This window comes from Leuciscus leuciscus, assembly GCF_965113295.1.
Source record: "Leuciscus leuciscus genome assembly, chromosome: 10".
Classification (NCBI taxonomy): domain Eukaryota; kingdom Metazoa; phylum Chordata; class Actinopteri; order Cypriniformes; family Leuciscidae; genus Leuciscus; species Leuciscus leuciscus.
The window spans coordinates 44,275,994-44,298,493 of NC_138734.1; the positions used below are offsets into that span (position 1 = coordinate 44,275,994).

The 22,500-nt window shown below is 38.3% G+C and overlaps 1 protein-coding gene across 1 annotated transcript in view; it reads left to right on the forward strand.

Moving 5' to 3' along the window:
- The first annotated feature begins 7,187 nt into the window (after window positions 1-7,187).
- Window positions 7,188-22,500, forward strand: part of secisbp2l (SECIS binding protein 2-like) — a 35,480-nt gene continuing 20,167 nt past the window's right edge. The window contains 4 exon segments of the mRNA XM_082182421.1: window positions 7,188-7,350; window positions 16,931-17,097; window positions 20,163-20,469; window positions 22,081-22,213. Coding sequence (XP_082038547.1) covers window positions 7,207-7,350; window positions 16,931-17,097; window positions 20,163-20,469; window positions 22,081-22,213 — 751 coding nt within the window. The 5' untranslated portion in view covers window positions 7,188-7,206.

Here is a 22,500-nt window from a genome sequence, read left to right on the forward strand (position 1 = left end):
TAAACTATTAAGCAGCACAACTGTTTTAAAAATGTGTAATAATAAGAAACATTTTTATTAACTGAGCACCAATAATAATTGATAAAAATTGTTCACCAAATCAGTATATTAAAGTGACACTGAAGACTTGAGTAATGACTGCAATCAATTAATTAAATTGTAGTAAGATTTGACAATATTACTGTTTTTACTGTATTTTTTTTATAAATAAATGAGCGTTGGTGAGCAAGAGACTTCTTTCAAAAACAAACCTTAATTTTTACAAACTTCTGACCTGTGTGTGTGTGTGTGTGTGTGTGTGTGTGTGTGTGTGTGTGTGTGTGTGTGTGTGTGTGTGTGTGTGTGTGTGTGTGTGGTGTGTGTGTGTGTGTGTGTGTGTGTGTGTGTGTGTGTGTGTGTGTGTGTGTGTGTGTGTGTGTGTGTGTGTGTGTGTGTGTGTGTGTGTGTGTGTGTGTGTGTGTGTGTGTGTGTGTGTGTGTGTATGTGTGTGTGTGTGTGTGTGTGTGTGTCGGTCAGTCAGGACAGACTCACTACAGATTCATTAGAGCTTGGCCGAGAACTCGTTGGCAAAGATTTCAAAAATCTGTACGTCCTTAATAGTTTTATGCTTTAACTTGCATAATCATATTGTTGTCATAACTCATAACTCATATTACATCATCTTTTACACCTGCACACAATCCAAGAATCAAAGAGTGTGTGTGTGTGTGTGTGTCAGAGGTGAACAACAGTTTACGGTTTCCATGGTCAGATGAGCGATTGTCAGGCGAGGATGGGCTGTAATTCATGTGATAATATTTACTTTAGACAGTCGGTTTGCTAAAAGACAGATATCGATATTATGATCTTATTGTTCCAGGACTGATGTTTTCCTCACAGAAACATGAAGGTGAACATCTGTATCTGGTAAACATCATGAACACGTCAGACTCGGACTGATGTTTCTATAGACGATCCCGGCACTTTCTGATGATTTGATGGGAGAAAAGCTTGTTATTTTTTACTTTATTTAACTGTGTGAAGGACAGATGTTCTCACTAATAGATCCTCTCAAACGAATAAATAGTGTCACACAAAATGAGAGGTGAAAGTGAATACAAATATATGTTCTAGAAACATTTTGCCGACGTTCCCGTTAAGTTATGAAATCATTACTTCTAGGCTAAATGTTCTCAGAAAGTCCAGTTTTTAAAATGTTTAAAAAATAAAATAAAACATTTCTTGGTTATTTGAATGTAAAACGGCAACACTTTACAATAAGGTTCATCAGTTGACATTAGTTAACTACCTTATTAAACATGAACTAAGAATGAACTGCACTTATACAGCATTTATTAATCTTAGTTAATGTTAATTTCAACATTTAGGCTACTAAAACATTATTAAAATCAAAGTTTGTATTTCTTAACATTAGTTAATGTACTGTGAACTAACTTGAACAAACAATGAATAGCTGCATTTTTAATAACTAACATTAACCAAGATTAATACAGTAACAAATGATTTGCTCATTGTTGGTTCATGTTAGTTAATACATAATGTTAACAAGTGAACCTTATTGTAAAGTGTTCCTAATAAAACATTGATAGAATTGAATTATTGTCTTTTTATTCATTACTTCTGAATGTTTTCTGAACCATCTGAAAAAAAGTAGTAAAGTGTTAATTCACCCCACAAAAATTAAACTATCCCATAATTAGCCATCCTAGCTGTATATGACTTTCCTCTTTCAGCCAAACACAATCAGAGCTATCCTGGCTCTTACAAGCTTTATAATGGGAGTGAATAGAGGATGACATTATGAAGCCAAAAAAAGTGCATCCATCCATCATAAAAGTGATCCATATGACTCCAGGGGTTAATATTGCCCTTCTGGAGCCAAGCAATGCGTTCAGATTCTCATCATGGCTGCGTTTCCCGATAACGTTGTCTCTTAGCGCGCTACGAAGACCCTTAAGGTATAACTTAACTAAAGGTATACCATTACTAGACGTGTTCCCCGAACCATACCTTAGGAAGCTGCTTAAGATATACCTTCTTATGTGCGACGTTACCCGGTGCGGAATTTTTTGATATCGACGGCTCGAGAATCAATTATTCTCTCGTGCAGGGGCTGATTCACTACCCTGGTAATCCAGAGTTCTCGCGAGAGCACAAGTTGAATTTGCTCAGCGAGTTACTCTGGGGTCCAGTAATGATGCTCATTAAATATGCCCCTCTATCTGAGCTGCACCAATCACATCGGGTTATCTGATGTAGGCGGGCCAGAGGCGAGATGACGACAGCGCTGTGACGTCGAAGTCATTAGTAAACATTGCAAGATGGCTATGGATGAACACCAGTTGTTTGAAACGGCTTTGGTCGCTACAATGAACGAGTTAGACTTGGCTTTTTATCTAAAAGAGGAACAGAAGACGGCGTTAGAATCGTTTCTTTGCAAGAAGTGTTTTTGCTGTTTTGCCGACCGGATACGGCAAGAGTCTAATCTACCAGTTAGCTCCGCTGGTAGCTAAGCGTATGGGGGTTGTTGTTGTGATTGGTCGTAATGTTATCCAATTGCGTGCAGTGAGATTTTCAAATGCATGCTTGGTGCCGCCCCTCAAGCTGGCCGAGTTTCATTAATCGACGCCAGACCATTAATCTTTCAGATTCCCAGGCTACTGATTCACTGCGTTATGTGAGAAAGCGGTGTTCTTTATAAAAGAAACACTTCAGAAATAGTGGAAACTGCATTTATTAGGATTAATGGGATATTATAAAAAATAATCCAAACTATAGCCTAGCCTACATGTTTTAAAATTGTATCATATATTGATGCCACAATAACGGCCCATTACAACGTGCTTTCTTCTTTCTCCTTTTTGTTCGCTGAGGTGGAGCTGTGATGAAATATCGTTCTTGTAAATACTTTCCAGCATTTCAGTAATAAAAGTGTACATCGTAGCCTACGTATGGTGCTCGACAGTGATCAAAAAGGATTTAAACTTGAAGTGATCTCTTCTTGTAAACTCAGAGATGTGGATTCGGACGGAGATTAAAATCACAACACGATCTTGGTGTTTGTCAAAAAACAGTAGGTGATTCGGCCGGAGAAAAACACTGACATTCTGGATTCTGACTGCAATAAAATCACTGAATAACCCTGTAAATGTTTCAAATACGGTACGACCCCATGAGAAACAGTTAGCGTCCGAATAGGGCCTTTGGGAGTCTTTCATTTAGCACAACTATTCGCTGTATCGCTGCCATAGTTTGAGCAATCATTCACAATCATTCCCTTTAAATAGACTCCTAAGCCTTTACTGCCTAATGGTTTGCCAGCTGGTGTAGGCCTACCTTTGGTTAATATAATTAAAAAGCTAACAACAATCAGTGTAATTACAATTTTATTCTGTGCAAGAAAACACTTGAGTAATTGAACAGGTTTATTATTATTTTGTTGCAGTGGTGGTCTCCTGTTAACAGTGATAAAGTGAAGCTAAGAGTTGTCCAGACCAACCTTCCGAATGTATGACTTACAGAAGGTATACTCGAACGTTTCGGGAAACACGTATTAACGATAAGGTACAGTTTAAGGTATAACTTAAGAAAGAAAGACGTGGTGTTTAGAAGGTTTCGGGAAACGCAGCCCAGATCTCTCTTCTCAGTTGAATAGGTGGAATAACAAGAGGTCAGTCATAAGACATCAATAATAATGCATGAGAATAAGATGGAACTGGAAGGTCTGTCCCAGAACTGTGTGTGTGTGTGTGTGTGTGTGTGTGTGTGTGTGTGTGTGTGTGTGTGTGTGTGTGTGTGTGTGTGTGTCTGTGTGTGTGTGTGTGTGTGTGTGTGTGTGAGAGTGTGTGTGTGGCCTCATCGCATGTTGTGGTTGCGTGCGAGACTCCAGCGACGCGCGTGCTCTCGGGGCGTCTGGGGTTTGATGTGTAAAACAACAACCCCTTGGACTTAAACGAGTGTATAAAAGCAGAATCACGCGCAAGCCTTGTAAAAGTGAAAACACAACATGTGTAGTCACGCATGCCGTTACGGTGACCGGAGGGGGTGCGCGCGCGCCCCTCCGTGAGATCTGAAACCCTGCCGCGCTTTTTTAACCCATAAAATTTCACGCGCGCAGAGCAGCGGCGAATGCGCGCCAAAAACACTCTTGGCGGGAGATCGCGTGAAAGATTAAGCCGAGTGTCAGAAACATGTTTACATTTATGCTCATTAGCGGAGGCATAGGCTATATATTTTATTGGCAAGCTGACATTAAACGGGTGATAAAGTCTTAGTTAGGCGTTTTTGACAGCAGGATAAATAAGTGTACGAAAGCCCATTACATAAAAAAACATGCTTTGGCAAATCACAATGACATAAAAAGTCGTAATTATGACATATTAAAATACATAATACATTCTGTGTCATAGTTATGAATTCTTGTTATTTGAGTCATAATCTCTAGTTTTTGAGTCATAATTTGGTCTTTTATGTCATAATTATGACTTTTATGTCATAATTTCGGCTTAGTATGTCATAATTTCGACTTTTAATATCATAATTATGTTTTTTCCCCCTTATGGGGCAGAAATTGGCTTCCATATTAGTGTACTAGTGTACTTATAGCCTACTATACACTAGAAGTAGGCTGTAGTTAGCAGCAGTGATGGGAAACAGTCTGCCAATAATACTAAATAATGTCTTAATATGTAACAATTATATGATCAATAAGTTGACAACATATGTTTTTACATTGCTTTAACTTCAAAATAAGTTTAGCAATTTTCAACTTTTCTTTTTTGCAAGTTTTACAAGATTCGACTTTATTTATTTAAGTCAGTTTAATGAAATTTAAGTTGAACTGACTTAAACATCCAAATTGAGTGTACTTAAAAAAGCAGCAACTTTTTTTTTCTTTTCTTTTTTATAGTGCATTGATGCAAATTGATTGAGTTTGTGCAAATGTGTTAGAACAAAGTTCATAAAGTCAAGAGGGAACAGTGTCGACCAACTCCAGTTCCTTTGCACAAGGGCTTGTGGGTAATAGTACTTTATTACTTTTATTTTTTATTATTATTGATAATCTTCCAGTTCGCAAATCAACCAGACACCTTGACTTTATCATACTATTTTTAATGTAGCCTGCATGATTTGGGACACACTAATTCTGGGCTGTTCCATCTGGCAATGAGAAAAAATTCCTAGTTTTTTAGTCACAACCACCAGTGTTTAATTTAATTATGTTTTTTTTATGTGTCTGTTAATGACACAACAAGCACTCTAATGAGCACACACAGGTGAGCAACACTTTGATCACTTTCAGATTTTGAGAAAGGCAAGCAATTAAGTTTGAGATTCATGTGTTTGTCATGATAGAATTAAAAACAACAGCGCCACCTTTAGGTGAATGTGAGAATTGTCTGATTTTCCATTGATGGGGGACATGAACTGAAGTGAGGATATTAATAATATTAAACTTTATTTATATTGCCCATTTATAGCTGCTATGATCAAAGTGCTTTACAAAATAATGAAAACAACAAACACATTAGTGAAACAGACATAAAGAGCTTTACATCATATTAAATCAAGTGTAATAACTCAAATACTCCATTGAACAAAACATATAATGATACGTTAAACGGTTCATATTACTTGTGTTATTATTCACATATCAATTTCTACATACAATAATTCATTTTTTAATATTAAAATACAATTATGTATGGCATGTTGTATTACAGATGGTATTCTAAATTAGGTATCATGAATTAATGAATTTGTACAGTACATGTTGTTTAATTGACAGACATTTGCAAATGATAATGTACAGTCTAGTCTTGTTGTATACTGTGTAATTCGCACCCTGTAAAGGCTTGAAGTGTGTAAGTGTACACTTGTGTGGGTTGCTAGTGTCCGGCCCATCAGATAACAACACAATTGCTGTAGTTTATCACTGTAAACATGTGTACAACTCAATGGCTGGTTTATGTTTTCTGTGCCAGTATTTTTAGGGTTGTTTTGAAGAATACTGAGAACCGTATTGTTTTGTGGGACGTATGGGTTGGGATAAAAATAGAGCTTTCTTTTCATGAATTCACAGAAACACAATGAATGACAGCATTAATTTTGGGAAAATGCACAAAACAAATCTGAGCTTTACAATACTGGGTGTCACATAAGTCTCTCTCTCTCTCTCTCTCTCTCTCTCTCTCTCTCTCTCTCTCTCTATGTGTGTGTGTGTGTGTATCATGTTGATACACCCACTTCATTCTCTCCAATGAAAAGCATATTTACACTGAATCGCTCCCTATCCCCTATATAGTGCACTATGTGCCATTCACCATGTAGACAATAGTAAATGTGTGAACAAGTGACTGATTTCAGCGCATCTATTTATAATGAAGGGGGCGGAGCTTCAGATTCTAGAGAGCATTTGATTGGACAGAAAATCTGATGAGAAGCTGAAGTGCAGAGTGATGTCATCAAAATCATTGATCCATATTTGTGGAAGTGAGTGACTGTAGGTTTTGCACTTGTATCTTCAAAATGTAAATGTTGTCATTGTCATTTAGCTTATAGATAACAGTAAGACTAAGACAATAAAACTTACATTTTAATTTCATGGGAACTTTAAGTGTTGCTTTGGTGGTGATGATGGAATCACAGGCCTGATTATTGTCTTTGTTTATATAAATCAATTGCAACAGCAACTTGTGTCAATTTGAAATCGTCATAACTGATGACAAATGATAAAACTCACTGAACATCTCGGTTGCTGTTCAATATATATATATAATATATACTATATATCTAAATACCTGAAAGTGAAACCTAAGTTCTGTGTATTTTACAATGACTATCTTTCTTATGCCCTTAAAATGATGAAAAGTAAAAATGAAAAAAAAACAACAACAACGTTTTGCTACAAACTGCCCTTCCTTTCCCCCCCTTTTTTTTCTTTTCTTCTTCTTTTCTGTAATGCAATTTTGCACCTGAACCTATTGTCATAGTGTAATTATATATTTGTGTTGCCATGTTTTTTTGTTCATGACATATTGTTCAATAAAAATAAAATAAAATAAAAAAAAATATCTCAGTTGCTGTTACTTCTGCGCATGCGTGTGAGTGGAGTTGAGTTTCCTGCTCTCACGCGCCCCCTAACGGCAGCTTGACAGAATTACAGAAACGCACGTCCTTACTGACCCTCCGCGGCTTCCGTCCCAGATGAGTGTCAGTCAGTCAATCAGTCAGTCAGTGACGGACATCAGAACCGGAGCACCGGATCATGTCTCCGTTAACGGCCTCCTGACAGCAGCCCGCGGCTCGGTTCCGGTGTCGGTGTGCGAGATGGACGCTGGCGAGAGAAAGGTAACTCGATTTATCGACACACGAACGCGATTAACACCCTCTGGCCTCACATTAGCTTTAGCATTAGCAGCGCTCGCGGGATTAAAGTCCAAAACTGCATAATGACGGATTATTATTGTGACCAAACACTCACATGTGTGTGAAATATGCGTTTATTTGTGTTCGTGTGTGTGTTAGTTGTGTATATCAGAGCTGACGCGATGCTGAGAGCGAAGGGACGCGCCAAAACAATGACGCCCCTGTTATGATCAATGAAACAAATCTAGATCCATAACAGTGATTAATGAAATATCAATGAACATGGCGATTATTACCAGAGCTCAATACTCGCGTAGCGTTTGTGTGAGTATATATAATGCCCTATTAATAATATACTACTATAGTACCGTAGTAATACTCTGATGTTTTTTGAAGTAATTCAGAGAACCGAGTAAATAAATATTATGGCACATCAAGACGGGAATGATTTATTACTACGGTATACGTCAAAGTACCATAGTACCAGCACTGTACTGTATTTTCCCATCAGGAAGCGTGGTTATTGACCACATACATCTGCTTTATGAGGGTTGAAATGTGAGTGATTGACCCCCGTAGAAACAATAACACACTGTGTTTGGCTCAAGTAAACATTCATAACTACAGATTTGATGTCATTAATGTTTTATTTTCTGTTTATAATACTAGGCAAAATAACCAGTAGTATCACTCACAAACATCAATCACCTCAGTTATACATGATTTAGTTAGAAGTGATATAACATGACTGACTGTACAGATTGACTGTGATATTACATGACTGACTGTACAGATTGACTGTGATATTACATGACTGATTGTACAGATTGACGGTGATATTACATGACTGATTGTACAGATTGACGGTGATATTACATGACTGACTGTACAGATTGACTGTGATATTACATGACTGACTGTACAGATTGACTGTGATATTACATGACTGATTGTACAGATTGACGGTGATATTACATGACTGACTGTACAGATTGACTGTGATATTACATGACTGATTGTACAGATTGACGGTGATATTACATGACTGACTGTACAGATTGACTGTGATATTACATGACTGATTGTACAGATTGACTGTGATATTACATGACTGACTGTACAGATTGACTGTGATATTACATGACTGACTGTACAGATTGACTGTGATATTACATGACTGACTGTACAGATTGACTGTGATATTACATGACTGATTGTACAGATTGACTGTGATATTACATGACTGACTGTACAGATTGACTGTGATATTACATGACTGATTGTACAGATCGACGGTGATATTACATGACTGACTGTACAGATCGACGGTGATATTACATGACTGACTGTACAGATTGACTGTGATATTACATGACTGACTGTACAGATTGACTGTGATATTACATGACTGATTGTACAGATTGACTGTGATATTACATGACTGACTGTACAGATTGACTGTGATATTACATGACTGATTGTACAGATTGACGGTGATATTACATGACTGACTGTACAGATTGACTGTGATATTACATGACTGACTGTACAGATTGACTGTGATATTACATGACTGACTGTACAGATTGACTGTGATATTACATGACTGATTGTACAGATTGACGGTGATATTACATGACTGACTGTACAGATTGACTGTGATATTACATGACTGACTGTACAGATTGACTGTGATATTACATGACTGACTGTACAGATTGACTGTGATATTACATGACTGATTGTACAGATTGACTGTGATATTACATGACTGACTGTACAGATTGACTGTGATATTACATGACTGACTGTACAGATCGACTGTGATATTACATGACTGATTGTACAGATTGACTGTGATATTACATGACTGACTGTACAGATCGACGGTGATATTACATGACTGACTGTACAGATCGACGGTGATATTACATGACTGACTGTACAGATCGACTGTGATATTACATGACTGATTGTACAGATTGACTGTGATATTACATGACTGATTGTACAGATTGACGGTGATATTACATGACTGATTGTACAGATTGACGGTGATATTACATGACTGATTGTACAGATTGACTGTGATATTACATGACTGACTGTACCTGATTGACTGTGATATTACATGACTGATTGTACAGATTGACTGTGATATTACATGACTGATTGTACAGATCGACTGTGATATTACATGACTGACTGTACAGATTGACTGATATTACATGACTGACTGTACAGATTGACTGTGATATTACATGACTGATTGTACAGATTGACTGATATTACATGACTGATTGTACAGATTGACTGTGATATTACATGACTGATTGTACAGATTGACTGATATTACATGACTTACTGTACAGATTGACTGTGATATTACATGACTGACTGTACAGATTGACTGTGATATTACATGACTGACTGTATAGATCGACGGTGTTATTACATGACTGACTGTACAGATTGACTGTGATATTACATGACTGATTGTACAGATCAACTGTGATATTACATGACTGACTGTACAGATTGACTGTGATATTACATGACTGACTGTACGGATCAACTGTGATATTACATGACTGACTGTATAGATCGACGGTGATATTACATGACTGACTGTACAGATTGACTGTGATATTACATGACTGACTGTACCTGATTGACTGTGATATTACATGACTGACTGTACAGATTGACTGTGATATTACATGACTGACTGTACAGATTGACTGTGATATTACATGACTGACTGTACAGATTGACTGTGATATTACATGACTGACTGTACGGATCAACTGTGATATTACATGACTGACTGTATAGATCGACGGTGATATTACATGACTGACTGTACAGATTGACGGTGATATTACATGACTGACTGTACAGATCAACTGTGATATTACATGACTGACTGTATAGATCGACGGTGATATTACATGACTGACTGTACAGATTGACTGTGATATTACATGACTGACTGTACAGATCAACTGTGATATTACATGACTGACTGTACCTGATTGACTGTGATATTACATGACTGACTGTACAGATTGACTGTGATATTACATGACTGACTGTACAGATTGACTGTGATATTACATGACTGACTCTACAGATTGACGGTGATATTACATGACTGACTGTACAGATTGACTGTGATATTACATGACTGATTGTACAGATTGACTGTGATATTACATGACTGACTCTACAGATTGACGGTGATATTACATGACTGACTGTACAGATTGACTGTGATATTACATGACTGATTGTACAGATTGACGGTGATATTACATGACTGACTGTACAGATTGACGGTGATATTACATGACTGACTGTATGGATCAACTGTGATATTACATGACTGACTGTACAGATTGACTGTGATATTACATGACTGACTGTACAGATTGACGGTGATATTACATGACTGACTGTACAGATTGACTGTGATATTACATGACTGACTGTACGGATCAACTGTGATATTACATGACTGACTGTACGGATCAACTGTGATATTACATGACTGACTGTACAGATTGACTGTGATATTACATGACTGACTGTACAGTGACTGGGATATGATATGATTTAATGACTGTGATATTACATGACTGACTGAACAGATTGACTGGGATATTATATAATTTATTGACTGATATTACATGACTGATTGACTGTACAGATTGACGGTGATATTACATGACTGATTGTAGAGATTGACGGTGATATTACATGACTGATTGTAGAGATTGACGGTGATATTACATGACTGATTGTACAGTGACTGGGATATTATATGATTTATTGACTGGGATATTACATGACTGACTGAACAGATTAACTGTGATATTGTGACTTATATCACATGACTTATAGTATTGTGACTGTGATATTACAGTGAGTTGGGTTTTCTCTGTTTATTTGGTCTGGATTGGAGTGTGTGTGTGTATGTGTGTGTGTTGCAGGTTTCTGCAGACACCGATCACATCTGATCCGTCAGGTTCTCTGTTTATTTGGTCTGGATTGGTGTGTGTGTGTGTGTGTGTGTGTGTGTGTGTGTGTGTGTGTGTGTGTGTGTGTGTGTGTGTGTGTGTGTGTGTGTGTGTGTGTGTGTGTGTGTGTGTGTGTGTGTGTGTGTGTGTGTGTGTGTGTGTGTGTGTGTGTGTGTGTGTGTGTGTGTGTGTGTGTGTGTGTGTGTGTGTGTGTGTGTGTGTGTGTGTGTGTTGCAGGTTTCTGCAGACACCGATCACATCTGATCTGTCAGGTTTTTCTGCATTGATCACATTCCTCGCGCGTCAGTGATGTTCCTGTCGGTCAGATCAGTTTCTGTGCATTTCTCCTCGTGTTCCTGCTCAAATCTGTCCAATCAGAGCTTCTCATGATGCTTCTCCGAGCTATATCACGTGTGTTTGTGTTCTCAGAGCGATGCTGTCGTGACCCACACTTTCTCAAAAAGTCCAGGTCCAAAATTAGAAAAGTTTTTAATTTGCCTAATTTTTGGAGTGATTACCTTAATGTATTTGTAATGCAAAACCACTATTTTTTATTTTATTTGTTATTTGACCTGGTTTAACCTCAGCGGCCGGCTGTGTGGCGCTCAACACAGATTGGGTTATATGGATGTTTACAGAAACCAGTATCAGTTCAGGATGGTCAGAGCTCTTCCAATCAAAACTGATGTCTAAAGCACATTTTAGTGCTGGATATGGATAACCCTAACCCTAACATGCATATATATATATATATATATATATATGTATGTACACACACACACACACACACACACATACACATATATATATATATATGCAAATATTTCTTAAATATATATATGTGTATATTTATACAAAATAATTATACACAGTACACACACACACATTATGTCAACACAAACTTTTATTTTGGATTAGGGCTGTCACGATATGATATCGCGATTATCGCGTCCAAAATAAAAGTTTGTATTTACATAATAAATGTGTGTGTGTGTATTGTGTATAATTATTCTATATATATAAATACACACACATGCTTGTATATATTTAAGAAATATTTGCATGTATATACTGTTTATAGATTTATATATAATTTATATTATATAAATATAAATATTGTATATCTAAATAATTTTTTTTTTTTTTTTAAATATACTTGCACGTATGTGTATTTAAATATACAAAATAATTATACACAGTACACACACATTTATTATGAAAATACAAACTTTTATTTTGGATGCGATAATCGCGATATCATATCGTGACAGCCCTATTTTGGATGTGAATAATCGTTGCCCTGCACTATATAGAATATTCATTGGACTTAGAGCTTAAAGGAGAAGTTCACTTTTAAAAAAACTTTTGCTGATAATTTACTCACCCCCATGTCATCCAAGATGTCCATGTCTTTCTTTCTTCAGTCGAAAAGAAATTAAGGTTTTTGATGAAAACATTCCAGGATTTTTTCACATATTATGGATTCCATTGGGACCCAAACGGTTCAAGGTCCAAATGACAGTTTCATTGCCGCTTCAAATGGCTTTAAACGATACCAGACGATGAATAAGGGTCTTATCTAGCGAAACGATCGGTCATTTCAAAAATAAAATAAAAAGTTGACGTTTTATAAGCACAAATGTTCGGCTTGCTCTGTTCTGTGATGCGCGTTCGTGACGTCACGTAATACGCAATTACGTTGAAAAGGTCACGCTTGAAAAATTGAAGAAAATGTTCTTTTTGGCTTTTTAATATTAAAACACTCAGGATGCGCACACGAAATGGGCATTTTAAACGATAAACTGACACAAATACATTTGAAAATGTTTATATGGTCCTCCTTCCGCACATTTGTAAACACATCAAACTTGACCTTTTCAACGTAATTGCGTATTACGTGACGTCACGAACGCGCATCACAGAACAGAGCAAGGCGAACATTTGTGCTTATAAAACGTCAACTTTTTATTTTATTTTTGAAATGACCGATCGTTTCGCTAGATAAGACCCTTATTCATCGTCTGGTATCGTTTAAAGCCCTTTGAAGCGGCAATGAAACTGTCATTTGGACCTTGAACCGTTTGGGTCCCAATGGAATCCATAATATGTGGAAAAATCCTGGAATGTTTTCATCAAAAACCTTAATTTCTTTTCGACTGAAGAAAGAAAGACATGGACATCTTGGATGACATGGGGGTGAGTAAATTATCAGCAAAAGTTTTTTCAAAAGTGAACTTCTCCTTTAAGTGCATGTAGAACATGTAATGATGAAGATCCACTTTTTGGATCAGTTTATTATGGAAGTTGAGTTCGAGTCTCAGTCCTTAAAACATCTTTACAAACAGAATGCATGGAGGGAGTCACTCAAAGTCAAACCACCTTTATTTCTACAGCTCTTTATACAGTACAGGTAGTTTAAAAGCAGTAATAAACAGGAAAATATCAGAATCAGTGATGAAAATGTATCAAATATGAGACAAATTCTGCTGTAAAGCAGCTCTAAAAGACAATAGAAACCGTATAGAAAGCATCAGAAGATTAAAAATGGTCAAGAAAACTCTCTCTCTCTCTCTCTCTCTCTCTCTCTCTCTCTTTGTCCTGTCTTTCTCCTGCACAAAAACCCTCTGTTTTCTCCACACAGTCTTGACACAGAAATGCTGAAAAGACAAAAGCGTCCCTCGTCGCCCTCATTAGTTCAGCCCACGTCGAGCAGACCATCGCTTCACGTTCATGAATCTCCTGCCATTCAAGAGTTCTGCATGTTCTCTGCCAGCTTCATCCACACATTTACCACGGTTAAAGGGACAGTCCACCCAAAAATGATCATTCTGTCATCATTTACTTGCTCACGTCGTTCCAAACCGCTGTGATTTTCCCCTACAAAAGAGGATATTGTCTCAGTCCATAGAATGAAAGTAAATGGGGTCCAATGTTGTATGATTCCCAATGTTCTTCAACATGTGATCTTGTCTTTATCTCTGTAGCTTCACTGTGACTCTCACTTTAGTGTGTTGATAGTGTCCTCTAATCTGTCCAAACCTGCTGTTTGTGTAATTAGCTTAACTTTAAGCATCTCCTCACTTTAATCCCTGATGTGACGCCTACACCCGTTTGCCTTTGTCACATACACTTTAACAGTCACATGATCTCGAGCCAAATCAATTCCAGTGCTTTACGGAATATCATGATGCTAATGTTTATCATTAATGCTTTGTTGTCACGTTGAGCAGTTTAGAGCGATGGGATAGTTTACATTTGGAGATTTGATTAGCAGCGTGGACTGATGTTACTGTCCGTGATCTGATTGGACGAGAGAGCAGATGGTGTGTGACATCACAATCGGAAGAGTGTACAGAGCTCCGCCCACCACCTACAGACGAACAATTGCTGCTATATACCATTACACACACTCTATTCACACTCTTACACACACACACACACACACACACACACACACACACACACACACACACACACACACACACATACACAGCATCAGATGTGTCTTTGTTCCTGATCACAATGACTGTGTATTTAATCAGGGAATCAGGATGTTGCCATTATTATTAGTAGTATTATTATATTTGTATATCTTTTCCTTTCCATCATTATTATTAGTGTTATTGGGTTTGTATGTTGTATTGGATCTTGGACCAGGGCAGTTCTGACGGGCAAGAGTGAAGATTTGCTTCAGTTCTTTTGAGAAAGTGACATTATCAATGTTTTTATTACATATAATCGTTAGATTTGTTAATATATAATCAGCCTCATCGATGTCATCAGAAGTTTTAAGCTGTCAGGCTCTCTTACGCTCTTTTCCAGTGAATGCAACATTATGTAGATATTGTGAAAATGAATGCGCATATTTTTCTATTTTGCAAAGAGTTAAAACTAAAAGACTTAGAGACTGCCCAGATGGAGCACAATCATTTTTTTTACTAAATTATGTATTTTTGAAATGTGTATATATCCAGGGATGCATGATATATCAGCCACCACATCGGTATCGGCTGATATATGGTCATTTGTTATCGTTATCTGGCCGATATATCAAAGCTGATAAATACTGTATTATTTCCTCCAGCTGAGACGCTTCAGATGTGCACTGTTCAACATGATGGATTAGAATGTCTGTCATATAGCCTACATAAAATGTACGGTACATAGAATTAATTATAGAACATTATAATTGTGTTTGGGTCATGACTTTTAATGGTGAGACTTTTGTTTTTGTAATCAGGCTCTTAAAAATTATATAAAGATTATATTATAGATTTATCAGCCAATATATCGGTTATCGGCTTTGAAATATATAGAATTATCGGTATCGGCCAAAATGTTCATATGTGCATCCCTATATATATTCCCGCAGAACAGTCTACCTCTGGCCTGGTCATAACTGTGTTGCACTTGCTTTTGTTGATTTGAGCCGGTCTGCTTTCAAACCGCGCTGTTTTAATGTTAGAAGTGTTTATAACCTTGTTGGTGCTCAATGTTGATCATACACCCATACATTAATAAAAGACATCATGACCCAGAACCAACCAAATAGTGAGAAACGTACACCATTACACCTCTAGTATCATCCGACCGGATTCACAGTGGTTTTCTACCTCACTTTCCCGTGATTGTGGAGATTGTGCCGAGATTGTGTGATGATGATGAGGAAGTGGTCGTACAGCGTGTGCCGTGATGTATTTCAGCTGTTTAATCATTGACTCTTCCTGCTTGGTGACATGATTATAGGAATGAGTTCGAGCTTCTCTGCAGGAAGTGCAGTGTTTTCACCTGAGAACGTGTGGAATGTGATGACGTCACGGTCACATGACCTGCAGTCACTCGCTGTTCTCGCTCCAGATTCCTTGAGCTGCCGTTCTGGAATAACTCGGACAGAGATGTCACATCTGTCATAACACACCTGTATGATGTTTTTAATCGTTTGATCGTCGACTGCGTGCTTCAGACATGTTCAACCGTAAGACACGTGACCGACGAGTGTGTGTGTGTGTGTGTGTGTGTGTGTGTGTGTGTGTGTGTGTGTGTGTGTGTGTTGACATCTGGCTCATCTCTGATTCAGAATGATGTTACTAGCACATTATTTCTGCAGTAAAAAGATATTGTATAGTAGTATGGTAGTATGCTGTGCTCCCCCACAAACACACAAACACACACACACACACACACACACACACTTCTGTAGGAGGAAACCATGCTCAGCGTGTCATATCAGGCATTCAAAACAACATGACATAACATGATCCGTACGACACAAGGCTGTTACAAAACATGACGCTTTTAGAAATCTCAGGCATGATTTCTGGAGTAGTTTAGATTTTGTTTACATAATGCACAATGCTTTTTTACACACACGCACACACACTCTCTCACTCACTCACTCACATAATTTAATAATACGTACATAACTAACATTTCAGAAACAAATGGTAGTGAATGCAGTTTTTCAGCCCTGTAATGCAGCGTTATGTGTCTAAATACACGTGTGTGTGTGTGTGTGTGTGTGTGTGTGTGTGTGTGTGTTTCAGGATGTGAAGCTCTCTGCTGAAGTGGAACCGTTTATCCCTCAGAAGAAAGGTGTTGAAGCTTCATTATTACCCATGAGTATGTGCAGTGAGGGTGGAGCTGAGCCCACACAAATCCCCTCCTATCTGATCACCTGCTACCCCTTCGTACAGGAGAACCAGAGCAACAGGTACACACACACACACACACACACACACACACACACACACACACACACACACACACACACACACACACACACACACACACACACACACACACACACACACACTTCTTGTACATCTATCTTTATGAGGACATTCATTGACACAATGCAATCTCTAGCCGCTTATCCTAACCTTACCCATCACAACTAAGTGCCTAACCCGACCCCTGACCCTAAACCGACCCTTAGCCTCATTATAACCTTATCCCTAAAACCAAGTGTTGACCCTCAAACAGGCCTTTAAAGGCTCTCAGAAACTGAGGACCGGCCAAAATGTCCTCACTTACTCTCTTTGTCCTCACTCCACTGGTCTAAGGCCTAGTCCACACGGACACGGGTATTTTTATTAGAGGTCGACCGATAGTGGATTTTACCGATAACGATAGCTAGGTTGGGCCATACTTGCCGATAACCGATTAATCAACCGATAGTTTTTAAAATTGATACTGGATAAAAACAAACATAACACTCCAAGTAAAACAGTGCTGAACTTTATTATAAAAATAATAAAACTGTATTGAACCATGAAAACATACTAAATGAAATAAATATATAATATGAATAAATATTGAAGTCAATAAAAGACATTCATTCAAACTGAAACAAAAAGTAATACTCTAAATAACAAATAAAACCAGTTACATTCAAAATGTAACTATTAAACTGTTATTTTTCAAGCCAACTTAATGAATAAAAAAGTAACAAAATTTGATCGGTATAATATTTGAGCAATACAATTGCACCTTGATCATTCATGTTAGTTTGATAGTGCATTAACTATGGTTAACAAATAAAAACCTTAATTTAAAAATGTATTAGTACATGTATGTTAATTAACAAATAATGAACAATCCTTATACAGAAGTGATTAACCTTAGTTAATGTTACATATGGAATTTTATTGTAAGTGTTATCATTTCATATCCAAACAGTCATGCTTAAATATCTACAATGCCAGAGCATTGAAATGACATAAATATTAAATGTATAGTCTCACACTTTTGCTTCTATTTTATAAACACTTGATGATTATCTAATCAAAATAACAAAACGTATTAAAGTGATGATGAAAAAAATAACCGAAATCGAATGCTTTTCTGATTTGTTTATGTTTCTGTCGGCTGTATGAACATATCAGTTTGCTATCTTACATCTCTAGCTTTAAATATGCAACTTCTCTGCATATTAAATGCATAAAAGTGACCAGCTGGATATAAACTAATGCAAATAGAGGTAACAATTGTGACATTAAACATTCGGGTCGGACTTACGTTTATTTTTGTCAGTGTTTTAACCGCTTGAGGTAGCCTACTAATGTTAGCGTCCTCTCAGCCTCGAAGGCAAACAAACATAGACTACTGTTGTGCTGTTCTTTCTCTACAGCATTTAGTCAACAAATTAATCACTTTATAATGATATGACAAAATGTACTGTATACATAGGCTACCTTTTAGCTGTCGGTGCTTTAAACATGCATCTGATGTCAGCGCTCTCCGGCGCAGCATGTGCTCTCTCAGTGCAGCACGCAGCATCACGTGTCGAAATAAACAACACGAGGCATCAGTGATAGTTTTTATTACACCTCTAGAGGCCGCTCTTGTACTGCATGATGCCAGCAGACCCTTCTCAGATCTCTCTTACTGTGTAATGAATGACAGCGCGCGCTTCTCAGCCGCTCCAGCAACGGAAGCAACCAGGAAAAACTATCGGTATGTATTTTTGCCGATAACGATAGTTCCACCAATCAACTATCGGCGCCGATTAATCGGCAAAACCGATGAATCGGTCGACCTCTAATTTTTATAACCAGAGTTTTTCCTCCTGCGTTAAAAAAAAATCCCATCCACACATGCTCGGTTTAAAATAAATCTCCGCCTACATGAAAACGCAAAAACACGCTATCACGCGCTGTCAAGAGCATGCCACACCAGCAGGCGGCGATATAACCCTAATCGTAAAGCCATATTGGCCAATCAGAAGCCTGAAGCAGAAGCAAAAACCCTGGTTTTACTGTCTACACGACAACACTGCAACCGGTGTTTCTGAAAATCCTCACCCTGGCAGGGGTTTTCCAAAATGTTCGGTTTCAGTGACCTGATACTGCGTTTCCGTGTGGACGAACAGCCGAACCGCGTTAAAGTCACGGTTATAAAAATTCCGTGTCCGTGTGGACAAGGCCTAAAACTCCAACAGGTCCTCACAAAGATAGTTGTACAAGTACACACACACACACACTCACTGACTCACTCACATAGACAGACACACACGCACACTTAGACACACACACACACACTCACTGTGTGTGTGTTTAATGGATTTTGAGGAAAAAAATTTCTTCAGAAATTAGTTAAATGTGACATCCTTCACGAATGTCCTTAGTTGAAATAAATGTCATAAATAAGTAATTTATAAGTTTTGTAACTTAATAACTTAGTATAAAAACCATAGAAGTCTATGAAATGACCTCATGTGCACGGCTGGATAGATGGTGTGTGTGTGCGTGTGTGTCTGTCTGTGTGTGTGTGTGTGTGTGTGTGTGTGTGTGTGTGTGTGTGTGTGTGTGTGTGTGCGTGCGTGCGTGTGTGCGTGTGTGTGTGTGTGTGTGTGTGATTGCCTCTATTCCCCATGGATCCTCCTGCTTTTCCTTCCTGTTCATTTTGAATTGGAGGAAGTGCACACTTCGTGCTACAGTGTGTGTGTGTGTGTGTGTGTGTGTGTGTGTGTCACAGCTGAAGTGTCCTTTGTGTCACCAGAAAACCCGTTTTTAAGGATGTTTGGATTTTTTGGCGACACCCCTGTTTTCGACCATCAGTGCTGCATTATATTCATGTCACACAACGTCACACACCCAAAAAATGTGATGCCTCTCAATGAGAGATGTTGAAACATGACGTCTCATGTTGTGTAGTAGTGTTTTTGTTTTGTAATTAGTGTCTTGCTTTTTGCATATGCTTTATAATGCAAAGCACATTGCTCAACTATCTATTTGAATTGTGCTTTATAAGTAACCCAGCTTGCCTTGGCTTCAGTCGACAGCTGCCCATGTATAACGGAGGAGATCAGCGCTGGCAGCAGCTCAACCCGAGCCCCGGCGGGCCGTACCTGGCGTACCCGATCCTGTCGTCCCCTCAGCCGCCCGTCACCAGCGATTATGCCACGTACTACCACGCCATCATGCCCACGCCCTGCCCGCCCGTCATGGGCTTCTACCAGCCCTTCCCGGGGCCGTTTGCGGGGCCCGTGCCGGCCGGCGTGTTGAACCCTGTGTCCGACTGCAGCGAGAGACCGACGTCACAGAGAGGGAGAGGCGTCCCACGAACACCTGTACTGCACAAGGTATGAGATGAGCCCTACACACACACACACACACACACACACACACCAGTAGGTGGCAGCGAGACACCGTTAATGAGTGCGTCTATCCCTGCATCTCAATGTCCACACTATCCATCCTAAACAGTGTGTGAGATTAGATTAAGTGTGTCCCAAAGCACAGTATGTTGAAGAGAGTATGCCAGAAGTCCCCGGATGGTCTACTATTCCCGGTGGATTTTCGAAGTGTGGATCTGTGCTCACTATAACGGCTAATATTACCCACAACCCATTGCGCTTTGGAGGAGGAACTACAAACACGAGTAAAAAGTGTTAAAAAACTACAAAACATGGTGGATGTGCGTGACCTATGGTGACAAAGGTTTGAGTGACTAATCAAAGTTTAACCTGATAAAAAGTATTTATTGAATGTTATCCGTATTATTATATTTCCTCTGCAATAACAATGTGGACTTTAATAAAGATCCGTTTGGCCATTAACATTTAAATGCATCATTCTGCATTAATACGAGGAGAGTCTCCGCATGACAGACACGTGACTGCAGATCTGCATTCCTCTCCGAGACAGTCGGAAATTAAATTAAATGGAATGTGGAGAATTTTAACTGTGACAAGATGATTGACAGGTCAATTTACTGTGACAGAATGATTGACAGGTCAGTTTACTGTGACAGAATGATTGACAGGTCAGTTTACTGTGACAGGATGATTGACAGGTCAGTTTACTGTGACAGAATGATTGACAGGTCAGTTTACTGTGACAGGATGAGACAGAAAGCAACCGTTAAAGACGCAATTGTATGACGAGACAGTGTGTCCCTAAGCTTGTCTACTCTTCTGCTACACACTCAAAAGTATCTACTTTTTCTTTACAAAAAGAGTCCACACATTTAGAGTGTAGTACAAATAGGCGAACTGAGACGCAGCAAGTCTTAATGAGTGAGTCTTTGAATCATTCATTCAAACGATTTGTTCATTCAGTGAGGAAACCCCGCCGTGTGTCGCTCAGACGCAAAAACAGACAATAGTGTGTCTAAAAGTCACTTCAAATTAACTTCTGGTTTACTGAACTCTTGTATAAAATCAGCTAATGTAATCATGCTCCTATCTGGAGGAACATGGCACTCTTCATGTGATAGATTAACTATATTAAATGATACAGACATACTTTAAAGACATACAGAGATATTTTTTGCCCCTTATCTTGAATTTTAGGGACATTATAAATGCATTTTAATAGAGTAAATCACGCATGCCTTCTCTAGACTCTAGATGTGTGTTTGTAAAGTGAGGGACTGACTCGATTATATCAGACAGCACATCATTAAAACAACAATCACGATATTATCGTAGACGATATATCGCACGACCAATTAGGATTTTTTGATGGCTGATGCAGAATTCAGCAGGGCCATCCATTGGTCAACCAGTATATGTGACCCTGGATCACAAAACCAGTCACATGTCGCACGGGTATATTTCTGTGGCAATAGCCAACAATACATTGTATGGGTTAAAATTACCAATTTTTCTTTTATGCCAAAAAATCATTAGGATATTAAGGATATTCAGTGATTTAAACTAACCCTGATGTGTCGTTTACATCACTCACAGCAGCCAATGGCTCAGCCAATAAGAGCCAAGCGTCCCGTGATGCGGAGTGTGGCGGTGCAGAAGGAGGTGTGCGCGACTGGGCCTGATGGGAGGTCCAAGACGGTGCTCTTGGTGGACGCAGCGCAGCAGACAGGTACTGACCTTTGACCTTTGACCGACTGTGCGATATTGATTAAAAAAATATTGAATAATAAAATATAGAAAATACAGAAGTTGCATCGTTTAGATGCATTTACAGAGTCTGTTTAATGCAGCTCAGAGGGACATTAATGCATTTAACCTGCAGTTACAAATGCATAAATAATGTTTTGATGTTTTAAACAGAAAGCGTTGAATATTGATATTTTGAAATGATTTAAAAAATAAAAAGATACTTTAAATGTGAAATTGAAACCGCCAGTAGGTGGCAGCGAGTCACTG